Source organism: Sander lucioperca, chromosome 6 (assembly GCF_008315115.2).
Source record: "Sander lucioperca isolate FBNREF2018 chromosome 6, SLUC_FBN_1.2, whole genome shotgun sequence".
Taxonomy (NCBI): domain Eukaryota; kingdom Metazoa; phylum Chordata; class Actinopteri; order Perciformes; family Percidae; genus Sander; species Sander lucioperca.
This window is the reverse complement of record NC_050178.1, coordinates 43,488,492-43,505,090: the sequence shown is the minus strand read 5'-3', so window position 1 is coordinate 43,505,090 and position 16,599 is coordinate 43,488,492. Positions and strand designations below refer to the sequence as shown.

The 16,599-nt window shown below is 43.6% G+C and overlaps 1 protein-coding gene across 2 annotated transcripts in view; it reads right to left on the bottom strand.

Moving 5' to 3' along the window:
• Positions 1-1,853: 1,853 nt before the first annotated feature.
• Positions 1,854-16,599, bottom strand: part of efcc1 (EF-hand and coiled-coil domain containing 1) — a 28,714-nt gene continuing 13,968 nt past the window's right edge. Inside the window, exons 3-8 of one of the 2 annotated variants that reach the window (XM_036002296.1) lie at positions 15,002-15,150; positions 12,446-12,581; positions 11,011-11,170; positions 7,921-8,076; positions 3,230-3,299; positions 1,854-3,070 (exon numbers count right to left, since the gene is read on the bottom strand). In XM_036002296.1, coding sequence (XP_035858189.1) covers positions 2,937-3,070; positions 3,230-3,299; positions 7,921-8,076; positions 11,011-11,170; positions 12,446-12,581; positions 15,002-15,150 — 805 coding nt within the window. In that variant the 3' untranslated portion in view covers positions 1,854-2,936. Of the gene's footprint in view, positions 3,071-3,229; positions 3,300-7,920; positions 8,080-11,010; positions 11,171-12,445; positions 12,582-15,001; positions 15,151-16,599 lie in introns of both variants that reach the window. The other variant, XM_031280135.2, reaches the window with a different exon arrangement.

Below are 16,599 nucleotides of genomic sequence, written 5' to 3'. Positions count from 1 at the left end.
ACCCAAACTCAACATTAAAACTCAGAACTGATAAAAAATGTAAACTTGAAATGATCGCTAAAACAAATTCCCAGCCTGTACAGTAGATAAAAGAAATGTAAGGTATTTATGATAAGAAATTAAAAGTTATGTTAAAAATAATATAATTTTAAAGAAATTACTTTGGAAAGTAATCTACCATTGTGGTACCAAATGTTGGTACGACATGCGGCCTGAGGTTTTTGATGCTGAGTAGTTTTCTAATGGCTGCGACATGGATGTGGATCAGGGTTTTTGAGTTGGCAGCAGTGGGAGTTAGACATTTTAACAACGAACATTTAAAAAAAAATCACAGCAATCCAGACTGCGTACATAAAAGGCTTTAATGGCATGATTCAATAACAACCGTGAGTGGGTTTGCATCTGAGGCTCGAATTTCAAGACAGAGATGACAATACAACTCATCCATTGAATGATAAGAGGTTTCATGTTTCAGAATGTGTAAGGCTCTATTATATTAACCCTTGTGTGGTGTTCAGGCTGTGGGACCCGTTTTCAATGTTTGCTAAAAGAAAAATTATGCTATTTATTATTTATTCTAACTCAAACTCATTGGCCTTGGCTCATTTTCTATGAAGAACATAAAAAATAACATATTTTCCATGACACACAGTACACCCCCCCCTACACATAACTATTACATATGAGGTGTTCGGGTCTACTGGACCCGAGTGGATTTAAACGTAGGTGCTATGAAACTATGTTGTCTTTCTGCACCTGCTATTCCCACACAAAGTTACAAAATGGTTACATTTCAAGCACTTTCACCTGTTCTGATTACGTTCTAAGAAATAAGCACCAATAATGATCAAAAATCTTGTTTCTGTTTTTTTTTTTTTTACCTTTTTTATAATTGAATTTCCTTGTTTTCTCACAAAAAAACGAAAACGATCATATGGTCATAGATTTGATCCCATAGGGGTATATGGCAAATATGAACCATAAATGATGTATATATCATTGGTAATTGAGCTAAAGTAAACATCTATTAAGTATTTTTACATAAATTGTTATGGTTGTATTGATTTAAAAGCCTAATAATGTGGTGGGTCCACCAGACCCGGGAACATTGGCTGTGTAACAAAAATATGAACACCACACAAGGGTTAAAAAAAAAAGGAACTAAACCCCAGAGTTTTGGATGAAGTACCTCTACCTACCCTGGAAATTTAAAAAAAAATACCTCTGTGAAAAAGTATTAACGTGGGCAGGGCTGGGAAAGGGCAGGTCAGCCATGCTCACTCACTCCTCTGTGACAAAACGTGTAGCCGGTTAATGGCAAATATACTGTATATAACATAAAATAACATCTATGGTGAACTCCATCTTGCAGATAAAGGTCGTGTGATATGGTCAAAAGCTTTGGAAAAAGCTTTCAGCATTTACATTTTGCATTCTTTCATTGGTCCAGTTCATGTGATGCATATACCGCTGACAGATGAGTAGATACCAAATAGCTGATGTTTCCCCTGGATAGCAAGTGTAAGTACAGAAGTTTGTGATTTGAGATACTGCAGCAGTAGTCTATATCGACAACGGTTCATTTCCAGGATTGTTCTGGTGCTGCTGGTAATTTCTCCTGATGTCCCTCATTTCGCCCGGATGTCCGTTACCTTCCTCTGTCTCTGTGATTGCGTTCTAACCTCCAGTGGATTTGTGAGGACTATGGTTAACTGCTCCTCAGATCTCTGCAGGGTAAATCCAGACAGCTAACTAGACTATCTGTCCAATCTGAGTTTTCTGTTGCTGCGTGGACTAGCCAGACCCTCCTTCGCGGCGTTGTGGAGGAAGGTCTGGCAATGCAAGACTAGGGCTGAGGGAAATATCGATACAGCATAGTATCCAGGGGCGGAGCCAGACATTGTAAACATTCGGGGCTCAGCCCAAACCTAGGGGGAGGTCCCAGGGAATGCTCCATTCACAGCAGCTATGTGCACTATATTTTTTTAAGCCATTTGATAAAAGAATGCCTAAAAATCTGTACATCATTTAGGGGAAAACAAGATAGTTGCCGAGGAAAATAATCATCCTGTAGAGCCTAGATCCTAATTCTTCTCCAACTGTTTTCATCATTCTCAAACCACAACACAACAAACGTTGAGGATAACTAATTTTCACTCCTGGCACCTAAAAAGAGGAAAAAATGGTCTGATGTAAATATTTTTAAGTTACATAACGTATGGTGGGGCAGGAATCTGGCGTAAACAGCATTACTAATCTTGAAATCTATTTTCAGCAACGTTCATCTGTCCAATCTGAGTTTTCTGTTGCACGACTAAAACAACCTTCGAACGTACACGTTTAACCAAAACAAGTTTCTTCCCGAGGCTATTTTGCAGCGGCACCATTGCTCCGTCCGGCGCTTAGCACCGCCCAAGACGATTATGATTGGTTTAAAGAAATGCCAGTAAACCAGAGCACGTTTTTCTCCCATCCCAGAATGCTGTGTGGACTAGCTGGCAATGCAAGACTACTGCAGCAGTTTCCTTTCAATTCTATAAATTCTATCAGGGATGTTGTTGACCAGTTGCAGTCCATACATTTCACTTTATGCCCCTTTAAGGTTTAGCTTATTTCAACATTTTCACATTCAGAACTCTGTTGTGGCAACAAACAAAGAAATCCATATTGGATCACAAAAGAGTTATGTGCAATACAAGATCTTGAAAAAAACATGTATATGCACGAATTTCCTTAATATGTAATAAAGCCCTTTGCTATAGTAATTAACATTCTAGACTACTATCCCTTTATAGATAATAGGGTCCGAGGAGTATATAAACTACAATATAATTACACTATACACATCCATCAGCTTGTTTTTCGACCACTGTTAAGCTTTCAGTGTTCTCAAAAGGCTGTTGGAGCATCACTGGCCCAGCAGGAGGCAGTGTTGATTAGCAGGAGATGATGAGGGCGTTGAGAGACTGCTGACTCTGTGTTCGCTCCAAAGGTCCACCGGTAGACAGGATCTCACAGGCAGCCAGTTCATGATAGAGAGCGTTGAGCACCTCCAGAATGTGGGCTTTCCCTGTGCAAAAACAGAACAGATGTGACCGCTGAGGGAATCGTGTTACAGACGACCCAGCGAGAATCTAATTTAATTCCCCGCTCTAAGTAACTGTAAATTTTCATTATCACATTTCACAGGACCTGCATTGATTTTATTGGGCGTGTGAGCTCTACTAACCGTGTTGTGGGTCGCTGCAGGACCCCAAAGTGCTGAGCAAGATTTTCCCAAGAGACCTCCGTGAGACGTTCTGAAACAAGAGAGAGCTATTCTCAGATGACTATCAGGCAATTAACAGGCACTTTAACAGGCAATTTGGAGTCTCGTAACCGCAGAAGCTCGCACACATGTTCAACAACTGAAATTAATTTGCTTCTCTCTCGATCTATAATCAATCCCAGAGTTTGGGTCGGATCACAAAAGAATGGACAGAAATCCATGTTAATTCAAATTATAGTAGAGTAAGTTCATGTCCATATGGTTTGTCCTTGAGCAATGTTTGTGAATACTTTCAATTTTCTTTTCTTTCTGATGTCTGACCAGAAAAATTATTCCAGTGCAGCGTGGGTGGATTTCTCTCAACTGCCAACACAACAAAAATGATTTTCAGTTTGACTTTGAGTTTCAGTAAGAGTTTTCGTTCGAATGATGGTCTTACTGCTGTTAATATTACAGTAACACAAAGCCTTGGTTATAAGAAGCTTTGACCCTAAAATACTGCTATCAGAATTGACTTCTTCAGACTCAACAGTGCAGTTACCCCGTACTATAACTAAGGGTAGGAATCACCAGAAGCCCCACGATACTTTTGTCACAATACTATATTATTGTCGGCAATTCATGACTTTTTTTAATTTACTTTTTTGGGCTTTTCCGCTTTTAATTTGACAGAACAGGTCGGATTCAAACCCTGGACCTCTGCGTCGAGGCATAAACCTCTCAGTATATGTGCGCCTGCTCTACCCACAATTCATGACTTTTTTTCTAACTTCAAATTATGTCCCCAAAGGAAAACTTTGTCAACATCTGTTTTATCATTCAACTAACTCTCTGTTTTGTTAAATTCTCATGTGCAATTTAAATGATAAAAGACAGATTCTTGGCGCCTGTGTATCGATACAGTATTCCCACAGAAAACATCGCAATACTTCCAGGGGCAGAGCGAGGGGGTGGCTTCTGGTGCTCCAGCCTCCAATGTTTTCTCAAAAGCCCTGAACTTTGGGGTTTTAAATTCACTTTAACCTTGGGTAATTTCCCCTCCTGACTCGACTGGCAAAAGTTCTGTTACTGTGGGGAAATTTCGCCATTCATTCTGTGAACTTTGCTGAAAATAGATTTCAAGATTAGTAATGCTGTTTACGCCAGATTCCAACCGTACCATATGTTATGTAACTTAAAAATATTTACATCAGACCATTTTTGCCTCTTTTTATATGTGCCAGGAGTGAAAATGAGTTATCCTCAACGTTTGTTGTGTTGTGGTTTGAGAATGATGAAAACAGTTGGAGAAGAATTAGGATCTAGGCTCTACAGGATGATTATTTTCCTCGGCAACTATCTTGTTTTTACCTAAATGATGTACATTCTTTTGTGTATTTTGTGTAATGATGTATTCTTTTATCAAATCCATCCATCCATCCATCCATCTTCTTCCGCTTATCCGGTAACGGGTCGCGGGGGTAGCAGCTCCAGCAGGGGACCCCAAACTTCCCTTTCCCGAGCCACATTAACCAGCTCCGACTGGTGGATCCCGAGGCGTTCCCAGGCCAGGTTGGAGATATAATCCCTCCACCTAGTCCTGGGTCTTCCCCGAGGCCTCCTCCCAGCTGGACGTGCCTGGAACACCTCCCTAGGGAGGCGCCCAGGGGGCATCCTTACCAGATGCCCGAACCACCTCAACTGGCTCCTTTCGACGCGAAGGAGCAGCGGCTCTACTCCGAGCTCCTCACGGATGACTGAGCTTCTCACCCTATCTCTAAGGGAGACGCCAGCCACCCTCCTGAGGAAACCCATTTCGGCCGCTTGTACCCTGGATCTCGTTCTTTCGGTCATGACCCAGCCTTCATGACCATAGGTGAGGGTAGGAACGAAAACTGACCGGTAGATTGAGAGCTTTGCCTTCTGGCTCAGCTCTCTTTTCGTCACAACGGTGCGATAAATTGAGTGTAATACCGCACCCGCTGCGCCGATTCTCCGACCAATCTCCCGCTCCATTGTCCCCTCACTCGCGAACAATACCCCAAGGTACTTGAACTCCTTCACTTGGGGTAAAGACTCATTCCCTACCTGGAGAAGGCACTCCATCGGTTTCCTGCTGAGAACCATGGCCTCAGATTTAGAGGTGCTGATCCTCATCCCAGCCGCTTCACACTCGGCTGCGAACCGATCCAGTGAGTGCTGAAGGTCACAGGCCGACGATGCCATCAGGACCACATCATCCGCAAAAAGCAGCGATGAGATCCCCAGCTCACCAAACTGCAACCCCTCTCCACCCCGACTACGCCTCGATATCCTGTCCATAAATACTACAAACAGGATTGGTGACAAAGCGCAGCCCTGGCGGAGGCCAACTCTCACCTGAAACGAGTCCGACTTACTGCCGAGAACCCGGACACAGCTCTCGCTTTGGTCGTACAGAGATTGGATGGCCCTGAGAAGGGACCCCCTCACCCCATACTCCCGCAGCACCTCCCACAGTATCTCCCGGGGGACCCGGTCATACGCCTTCTCCAGATCCACAAAGCACATGTAGACCGGTTGGGCATACTCCCAGGCTCCCTCCAGGATCCTTGCGAGAGTAAAGATCTGGTCCGTTGTTCCACGACCAGGACGGAATCCGCATTGTTCCTCTTCAACCTGAGGTTCGACTATCGACCGAACCCTCCTTTCCAGCACCTTGGAGTAGACTTTACCGGGGAGGCTGAGAAGTGTGATACCCCTGTAATTGGCACACACCCTCTGGTCCCCCTTTTTGAAAAGGGGAACCACCACCCCGGTCTGCCACTCCTTAGGCACCGTCCCCGACTTCCACGCAATGTTGAAGAGGCGTGTCAACCAAGACAACCCCTCCACACCCAGAGCTTTAAGCATTTCTGGACGGATCTCATCAATCCCTGGGGCTTTGCCACTGTGGAGTTGTTTAACTACCTCAGCAACTTCCACCAGGGAAATTGACGACAATCCCCCATCATCCTCCAGCTCTGCCTCTACCATAGAGGGCGTATTAGTCGGATTTAGGAGTTCCTCAAAGTGCTCCTTCCACCGCCCTATTACCTCCTCAGTTGAGGTCAACAGCGTCCCATCCTTACTGTACACAGCTTGGATGGTTCCCCGCTTCCCCCTCCTGAGGTGGCGAACAGTTTTCCAGAAGCACCTTGGTGCCGACCGAAAGTCCTTCTCCATGTCTTCTCCGAACTTCTCCCACACCCGCTGCTTTGCCTCTTTCACGGCAGAGGCTGCAGCCCTTCGGGCCCTTCGGTACCTTGCAACTGCCTCCGGAGTCCTCTGGGATAACATATCCCGGAAAGACTCCTTCTTCAGTCGGACGGCTTCCCTGACCACCGGTGTCCACCACGGTGTTCGTGGGTTACCGCCCCTTGAGGCACCTAAGACCCTAAGACCACAGCTCCCCGCCGCAGCTTCAGCAATGGAAACTTTGAACATTGTCCACTCGGGTTCAATGCCCCCAGCCTCCACAGGGATGCACGAAAAGCTCCGCCGGAGGTGTGAGTTGAAAGTCTGTCGGACAGGGGCCTCCTCCAGACGTTCCCAATTTACCCGCACTACCCGTTTGGGCTTACCAGGTCTGTCCAGAGTCTTCCCACACCCTCTGACCCAACTCACCACCAGATGGTGATCAGTTGACAGCTCTGCCCCTCTCTTCACCCGAGTGTCCAAAACATATGGCCTCAGATCAGATGAAACGATTATAAAATCGATCATTGACCTTTGGCCTAGGGTGCTCTGGTACCAAGTACACTTATGAGCATCCCTATGTTCGAACATGGTGTTCGTTATAGACAATCCATGACTAGCACAGAAGTCCAACAACAAACAACCACTCTGGTTTAGATCAGGGAGGCCGTTCCTCCCAATCACGCCTCTCCATGTGTCTCCATCATTTCCCACGTGCGCGTTGAAGTCCCCCAGCAGAACTATGGAGTCCCCCACTGGAGCCCCATACAGGACTCCATTCAAGGTCTTTTATCAAATGGCTTAAAAAAAATTGTGCAATAGCTGCTGTGAATGGAGCATTCCCTGGGACCTCCCCCTAGGTTTTGGCTGAGCCCCGAATGTTTACAATGTCTGGCTCCGCCCCTGGATACTATGCTGTATCGATATTTCCCTCAGCCCTAGTCTTGCATTGCCAGACCTTCCTCCACAGCACCGCGGAGCAGGGTCTGGCTAGTCCACGCAGTAACAAAGACGGTGCAACAGAAAACTCAGATTGGACAGATCTGTCTGTCTGGATTTACCCTGCAGAGATCTGAGGAGCAGTTAACCATAGTCCTCACAAATCCACCAGAGTTTAGAACGCCAACACAAAGAAAGAGGAAGGTAACGGACATCCGGCCTAAAAAGAGGGTAAATGCTAGACCGGATCTGCTAGACGTGTCGACGTCAAAGAAAGTTCCTCGTGGCCCGCCTTATTCTGCCTCTGATTGGCTTACCCTGGTATTCTTACCCTAACCCTAACCAATCTCCACTCCCTATGCCTAAACCTAACTACGTCGACAATTCTAGCAGATCTGATTTAGGATCTACCTAAAAAGAGCGACATCCGGCCGAATTTCTGGCGGGACCTGAACAATCCCGGCAGTGGAACATTGTCGATATAGACTACCTCACCCCTAACTATATCTGTGACTAACCAGGTCTCTGAGCTGCTGGAGCAGCTGCAGGATGTCCACAAGTTTCTCCTCCACCAGCGACAGGCGAACCCTCTCCGTCTCCAGCATCTGCAGCTCCATCTGAAGCAGCTCAGTCTCCTCTGCCTTCTGCTGCAGCTCCTGCACCAGAGAGTCCTTCATCTGGAAGATAACACACACCGATCACACTAACAGACAGACAGACATTTTATTTTCAGATTCAAAATAGCACTTCACCAACACTTGCTGCTCTTCTTCCGACACACAATATGAGACCAGTACGCCTCACTAGGTCAGTCTCACAGGCACTCATTCCAGACCCCCCCATACAAAAACAACTATGGTCAGAAATCCTTTATTCATACATAAACCAAAATTTAGAATGACATTCCCCATCACATCAGAACACTACCATCCATCACATATTTCAAAAAGGCATACAAACTGTTCCTTCTCAACAGTTAAACTTGCATTCACTGATTGTTCTTGTATTGTCCAAGTCTTGTTAGCATTGTCTGTATTGTTGTTTTAGTTGTCTGTATCTGTGTTGCCCATGCTGATGTCCTGTACATGTGATTTTGTCTTCATGTGCCGTAACTGTGTCCTATGTTCCATGTCTCTGCAGAACAGGAACCTGCTGGAAACCAGTTTTTAAACTGAGTCAGGCCCGTTTTTAAACTGTAACTAAATGTTACTTTTTAATCCTTTCCTGTTTAATACATTTTGAAATGAAAATGAAAACCTGCTTCTACCTGGCATTCGGTCAGGTCTCCTTTCGTGTTAGTTTAAAAGAAATAAATAGAAAGAACACTACTATCTTGTTAAGAAATAATTAGTCTCGCATTGCCAGCTGTATCTCCACAGCGCTGTGGAGTAAGGTCTGGCTACACCACAGATGTATTCCAGAATAGGAGAAAAAAAACGCTCTGGGTTGTTTGCATTTCTTTAAACCAATCACAATCATCTTGGGCCGCACTAAGCTCCGGAGGCAGCGACGGTGTCTCGGGAAGGAACTTGTTTTGGTGTTTTGGTATTTTGGTCTGCACTATTATTAATGCCCCTTGGAAAATCAAACATGAACTGAGGGGTTCCAGACTGGCTATGCCAGGCTATAAACGTAATGGTCGCGGTTTTAAACATGTGGTTAACGTTGTGAAACGGTCACAGTTTGGTTAGGTTTAGGCACCAAAACTCCTTAGTTAAGTTTACAAAAAGATCTTTAGGTTTGGGTTAAAATCAGTACAATTGTTACGTTACTTTACTTCCGTGCGTATGGAGGACATAACGTAATTACGCATGTGACATAGAACGCAACGTAGTTCCGTAAAGTTAAAAAATCTCCTGTCCTGTGTATTGTTTGAACCATCCACCACCTATGACCTTACCTATAGCTTTTCTCACATCATAAGTCAGCGTTACTATGGCCACTAGAGGACGCTGCCTAACAATGAACGTAGATATAGGTCGTAATTGCAATTTTAATTTTTCAGGGCAGGAAACCTGCCCCAAACCCATTGGTTAATAGGATCAATTCAATGTTGGTTTGGGTCTTTTCATGGATGGATTTGGATTTGTTGACAATAAAGAAAACTTGAATATTGTCAATCTTATCCTGTAAAAAGAAACACAAGATATATTCTTAGGCTGTACATAATTTGACAAGAGCAGCTGGATATGTCAATACAAAAATGTTACATTTACTAGGTTAAATGTAACATTATTGTCCTGTTGAACAAGTTTATTCAATATAAATATACCCAACGTAAATGTATGTCAAATGTTGAGGGTTAGAGTGAGTTTTCAGCCCACAATGTACTATAGGTTAGTCTGCCAAAAAGGTTGGAAATCCCTGCACTGCACCTTTACGTCATAGCGTAGTGAAGGACAAAGGTCTCACCACACACATCCTGCACATAAACAAAGCCTCACAGTCATGACTTTGTTTAGTTTGAACTTTTCCTCTCGGAGTGCTGAGACGTTCTGGGAACACGTTACGTCACGGTTCCCCCTTCTGCCTGTCTTCCTGTGTTGTGAAAATACTACTCGACTGTAACAAGAGAGCTTTAATTTATGATATTCCTGAGTGTCATGCGGGACAACTCCAGTGAGAAACAGCTGCAAACACACACACACACACACACACACACACACACACACACACACACACACACACACACACACACACACACACACACTGAGGGAGGCTCGGGTGCTAGTGGTTTGGTTAGGTGGAAGCTGCAGGATCATGCCGCAAGCTGTGGTTTTGCCTTTGAAGCCCTCCACTTTCATAACAACCTTCGACAATCCTCTCTTATCTAAACTTAGCACAAAAAGTAAGGAAATTTGTGTTTGGTAGATTATTTCTCTGTGGTAACAATGCTTTTTGGCAATAAATCTTATACCGTTGGAAAGCCCTTTCAAATGGTGCCCCATTTGTAAGGAACATGCATTTGTGGGATGAGCAGCAGTGCTGAGTATGTGGGTTGCGCCCATGAAAAATTTGCCAAATCTTCTCTGCCAATGCCAAACAGCTTATTCTGCCATTGACTCGTTTGGTGTTTGGTGGATTGGATGATTGGATGATTGAAGTTTGAAGAAACAAGACATATTGGCAATTTAACAATTTATTCATTTCACAAACAGGAACCTCAGTAGCGTGTGGAAGAACCATACACAGCCACAACAGCCTGGTACCGCCTCCTCATGCTGGTCACCAGCCTGGTCACACATTGCTGTGGGATGGCATCCCATTCTTCAACCAGCAGTCCTGACCTCAACCCCATTGAACACTTGTGGGATCAGCTTGGGCGTGCTGTTTGTGCCAGAGTGACACAACACAACCACGTTGGCTGACTTGTGACAAATGCTGGTTGAAGAATGCATTGTTACCACAGAGAAATAATCTACCAAACACAAATTTCCTTACTTTTTGTGCTAAGTTTAGTTTAACACCATACAGGCAGCCACAAAGTGACTAAAGCAAGGCAGAACATTGTCCAGAGAGAACAATTTCATAGAAATGGATGGAGCAGACCGGGGCATAGGATATTGTAGTAGCCCACCCTGGTGTGATGGAGATCAGTAGCAGTTTTGTACCTGGTCCATGTCTATCCCTGCCTGGCTTTCCTTCAGCTCCAGCTGCTTATGCAACCTGGTCACCCTCTCCAGGAGCTCCACCACAGCGCTGCAGCTCTCCTCGCTCCTCGAGCTCCCGTAATTAGACATCAGCTTCTTGAGCGCCTTGTCGTCGCACCTGATCAACAACACGTACCAGAAGACACAAAGTCCATCAGGCTCAGAGCGACAATAGCTGTCAAATAGGTTGTATAGTTTTTTTTCCCCTAGGTTTGTGAAAGACTTAGGTGCACGTATTTGGTGAGGTTTTTTTTTAGGGGTCCTTCCTCAAGAAAACGTTTTTCATAAAAGAAAAAAAATGCAGTTTCACATAATTTTAGACCATTATTATTACCACATCTGTGTCTAAAACGTTGGAAAAGCTAGAGCAGATAATAAATAAATAATACTCAAAACATTTAAGGACAAAACTTGCTAAATAAGTCCATTTGGGACCAATCATTGGATCTGAGAAAAGTCATTTAGTTACATTCATTAGGCCAAATTGGCTCGCGTGCTGCACCTAAGTCTTATAATGGTAGGGAAAACACTGCAGTTTGACAAACTGGGGAATGATGCGTCTCATTACTGTGTCTCGGGGCAAGTCATGTCTGAGCAACAATGCATTTTAGGGCGCTTTCACAACTATAGTTCGGTAGACTCAGGGGTGAAGTTGCAACATTGTCGCATTTTTCATTTGGTTCGGTTTGCGTTCACACTGCACTTTGTCAAATGCACCGAACATTGTAAACAAATGTCACACGGTGGTAACAGTCGCTGGTCTATTGGACAGAATATCTGAGTTACTCGCCAACATTGGTTTCAGAGATAATGGGGCAACAAAGTCTTGGGTTTTCGGGTTTTGCTTTAGTGTTTCTAGTATTTTAGAAGAAGGCGAACAATGAGAGCAGCTGACAGACAGCGAGCACTATGAGTTCCTGCATGGTTTCAGCGCAATTTCATTTTTGTCTCAAATCGTAGACATCTCTCCTTGATCCGCTAGCTGGCTGCCCCCTGAACACACCGTGAAAAAGCCGGTCTCGGGAGACAACACAGGGGTCGTAAACGTCAAACAAACACTAGAGGCACAGGATAGGCACCAAAATACAACAAACCACGTTTGTTAGTGTATGTGCACTAACCCCCACCCCCTCCCCCAACCATCTTGTTGGTGATTGGCTGGAATGTGGTTTGTTGTATTTTGGTGCTCAGCCTGTGCCTCTAGTGTTTGTTTGACGTTTACGACCCCTGTGTTGTCTGACCGGGCTTTTTCACGGTGTGTTCAGGGGGCAGGAAGCTAGAGGATCAAGGAGAGATGACTACGGTTTGAGACAAAAATGAAATCGCGCTGAAACCATGCAGGAACTCATAGTGCACCTTCAAGATAAAGTGCTGGTGATATGGTTGGCAGTACCTTTCCCCACAGCAGGACAGCCTTGTCAAGATCCTCTTCACCTCGTCCACCTGCTTTTGCTGATCGTCGGTCCACTTATCCTCTTCCTCGTCGGACGCTGCCTGGCCCTCCACTGAACGAAACAGCTGCTCCTCCACTATGCGCAACAACACACCATCAGCATTGACATAATCATTATTATCATTATGATAGAGGGTGGCAGCCAGAGGTGTAGGGAAGAAAAGGCCTGAGACTAGAGCTGAAACAATTAGTCAAGTAATCGTTTATTCGTAATAGTAACTATTTTAACCAGGCAAAAACACTATCCATTCTCTGGCTCCAGCTTCTACAGTGGAAGGATGTTCTGCTTTTCTGTGTTTCATATCACAGAACTGTGATTCCCAATCAGGGCTACTTCTGCCAGGGGGTACGTGGAGACACCTAAACACTACATGTTGTATTCCCAACTTGTATATATTTTAAATATTTGTTCTTGCATTCCATCTTATTATTATTTCATGTATATTGTATGTATGTATGTATATTGTATTGTATTCTATTATTGTATATTGTATCCTAGTATTTTATGTATATTCTGTGCTGTGTGACTGATATTTTTGCTGCTGTAACACTGTAATTTCCCATTTTTGGGATCAATACATATCTATCTATCTATCTATCTATCTATCTATCTATCTATCTACATGTTGCAGTTATAAAAGAGTATGTGCATTCTAGCACAGAAGTTTAAACAGGGAGCTAAAAGTAATGGATAAATGGTTGAAATATTCAGCTAAAAGTAATAGAAAACGGTTAAAATAGTTAGCTAAAAGTAATGGCTAAACAGTTCATATAATTTGCTGAAAGAAATGGATAACAGTTGAAATAGTTAGCTTAAAGTGCTCATATTATGCTTTTTGGCTTTTCCCCTTTCCTTTATCGTTTTTGTGCATGTTATAGGTTTACAAAGTGAAAAAGCCCAAAGTCCCCCCCAAAGGGACTTACCATCTCCAACAGAAAACACTGTTCACAAACTGCTCCAAACAGCTCTATTGTAGTCCAGCCTTTACTTCAGAGACAAACGTGGTCACTTTGGAACACACGTTATAATGCTCACCTAGCTGCTAGCATGGCACGCCCTCATACTCTGCTTCTGACTGGCTAGTAGTCCTTACCTAGGTACTGTCAGGGCACGCCCTCATACTCTGCTTCTGACTGGCTAGTAGTCCTTATCTAGGTACTGTCAGGGCACATCCTTCTACTCTGCTTCTGACTGGCTAGTAGTCCTTACCTAGGTACTGTCAGGGCACATCCTCCTACTCTGCTTCTGACTGGCTAGTAGTCCTTACCTAGGTACTATCAGGGCACATCCTCCTACTCTGCTTCTGACTGGCTAGTAGTCCTTACCTAGGTACTGTCAGGGCACATCCTCCTACTCTGCTTCTGACTGGCTAGTAGTCCTTACCTAGGTACTGTCAGGGCACATCCTCCTACTCTGCTTCTGACTGGCTAGTAGTCCTTACCTAGGTACTATCAGGGCACATCCTCCTACTCTGCTTCTGACTGGCTAGTAGTCCTTACCTAGCTACTGCACATGTGCGACTCCCAACAAAGATGGTACAGAGTGAGATGTCTCACTCTGTAGCTAAAACAGAGAGCTCAACACACAGGGTGAAAAGAGGAGCTGCAGCAATGAGCTGTACAACAAATATATGGTGTTTTTTGAAAATTAAACCATGTAAACCTATTCTGATATAACCTCTAAATACAATTATGAACCTGAAAATGAGCATAATATGAGCACTTTAAAGTAATAGATTAATGGTTGAAACATTCAGCAATCTAAATACTGACAGTTCAACAAGACAAATTAACAATATCCACTTTTATATTATGAATAGTGTCATACTTTTGGAACATACATTGGGAAATTGATGAACCCTTGGAGTATGTGAGTTTATCACAGGGCTGTGGGGGAACATCAGACCAAAAAGGTTGGGCACCACTGTCATAAAAACCTGAACATTTACAGGGTTTTGGACAGTTGGTCGAACAAAACAAGCAATAAGATGTCCCATTGGTCTCTGAGAAGTTGTTACATGCGTTTTTCACTATTTTCTGACATTTCACAGAACAAAAAAATTGTACAATTAATTAATGTAGGCTATATGTGAGTATATAACGCACTCTGTTAGACTGGTTCTTAAATGATGGAATGGTAAAGAAGTTACTCTCTTTACCAACAGAAACTGTCAACTGCCCAGTAGAGGGACGATAGCGCTGTATTCTGTGCTTTCATTAAAAACATGTCTTACTCTTATCTGGAAAAAAATCCATAGAATGGTGAGAAAACTTTATTCTTATATGTCAAAATCCTTGCTCTTGTGACTGTTTACCAAAAATGACTATATATGTTTCTCTATGAGCATAGCATTACGCTGCAATGCCTTAATCAGCATTGTTTTTATTTGAAATTGTTTCGTCATTTCACCAATGTTTTCTTAATAACTGTATGATCGGTATGTATGTAACGTTTTCCCCTTCTTTGTGTAATAAAATAAAAATAAAAAGTCATACTTTTATCCGGGGTCGTCACAGCACGCCCTGTCGGAGAACATCGGTCATGTTGGGAGTCCGAGCAACATCTCTGTGCCGGCCTGCTGACAACACTCAGCTGCTGCTCTGCCCCAGTGTTGCTTGGGAGTTGTAGTTTCGACACCTCCGACCTGAAAGAGAGCACTGTAAGCTTCATATAGCTGTATGAACGGCATGTTCTCTGCAAATACATGTACGTGACCCCATCTTTGCTGCTGTGTATGTCACTGCACATAAACTGGCACTGACCACGGGGCTAAAAGTACTCTTTGCACAGATTTGCACATATGAGAAAAGTTCAGTCCGAACCAATTGCCAACATCAAAGAGAACATATCAAGTAACACAAGGCAGTGTGTATTAAGCCACATCTACAACTGCCACGATCATTTTATAGAGGCCTGTGATGTTGTACGCCAAAACTGGGTGGGGTAATTGAAGCCAGACATTGTATCTTTAAGGCATTTTTACAGTAAAAGTGGGTCAATGGTAGAATGGTGCTGTTACTGTGCAGACGTTAGCTTGCAAGATGTGAGGTAAACTCACACAAGCTGACACTGGATAGAACAAAATAAGAGCACAGAACTTTTTAAGCACATAGACAGTTTTCTAAGCTATGTTACATGTCACACTTTTATTCTATATGTCATGTTTTCCTTTATGTGAAAGACACATTCAAACATTTGTTACTGAAAAAAAGACTGAGTGCAGTTTGGGCGGATCAATCTTTCTGTAATGGTTTGAATTTTCTAGGTTTCTCCTGCTGTCTGCTCTTTTGTGTTGGGGGAAATCTGATAGGGGCCTTCGTAAATCACAGAATAAGTGTTTCCAGATGATGATGTCTTGCGGAAAAAAGAGAAAATCTCAAAACGTTTTTTTTTTCAACAGCCTGAAAAAAAGAAGAGAAAAAAAACGTCACGGAGCACTCATGCTTTTATCCTGTTGGCACCAGGCAGACTATGGCGTAAGATAACATTATGCTCTGCATCTTTGTACTACTTTAGGTTTCTTTTTGCAACAGCGGGGAGAAACGACTGACTTCACTGAAGGTCAATAATTGCAGCATGATTTCAGGCAATCAATCAGAGAGTCATGTTTAAGTTAGTGGGGGCCACGGTGGAGGAAAGAAGGAGTTAGTTCACGAGAGGCAAGCAGCTGCAGTCTGACCAACATGGAACTGGTGCACGGACGTATAAACGCACACAAAACTTTGCTGGTTGCTGTGGAGACGCTTGGACTCTGGAATGAAGTGGTGGAAGGTTTTTTCAAACGCAGGCTTTGGTGTGACTAATTGCAGTTTAATTGACAGTGGTTGGAGGGAGGCCTGCAGCCTGTGTCCAGTGAATACTGTAGCAAGACCACAGCTTCTGGCTCGGGCTTTTGACATGCATAGAGGTTGCAAAATGGCTTTGTGTCTTGAGAGACCAAAAAGGACTCCAACAAACACCCTTAGGGTGTTTTTTTTTTACAGATATAGATAGCTTTATTTATCCCTGAAGGGCAATTCAGTTTCTTCAGTCCACCGAGACACATATACACATTCATACTGCTAGTCATCAAATAACAGATGGAGCACAATAA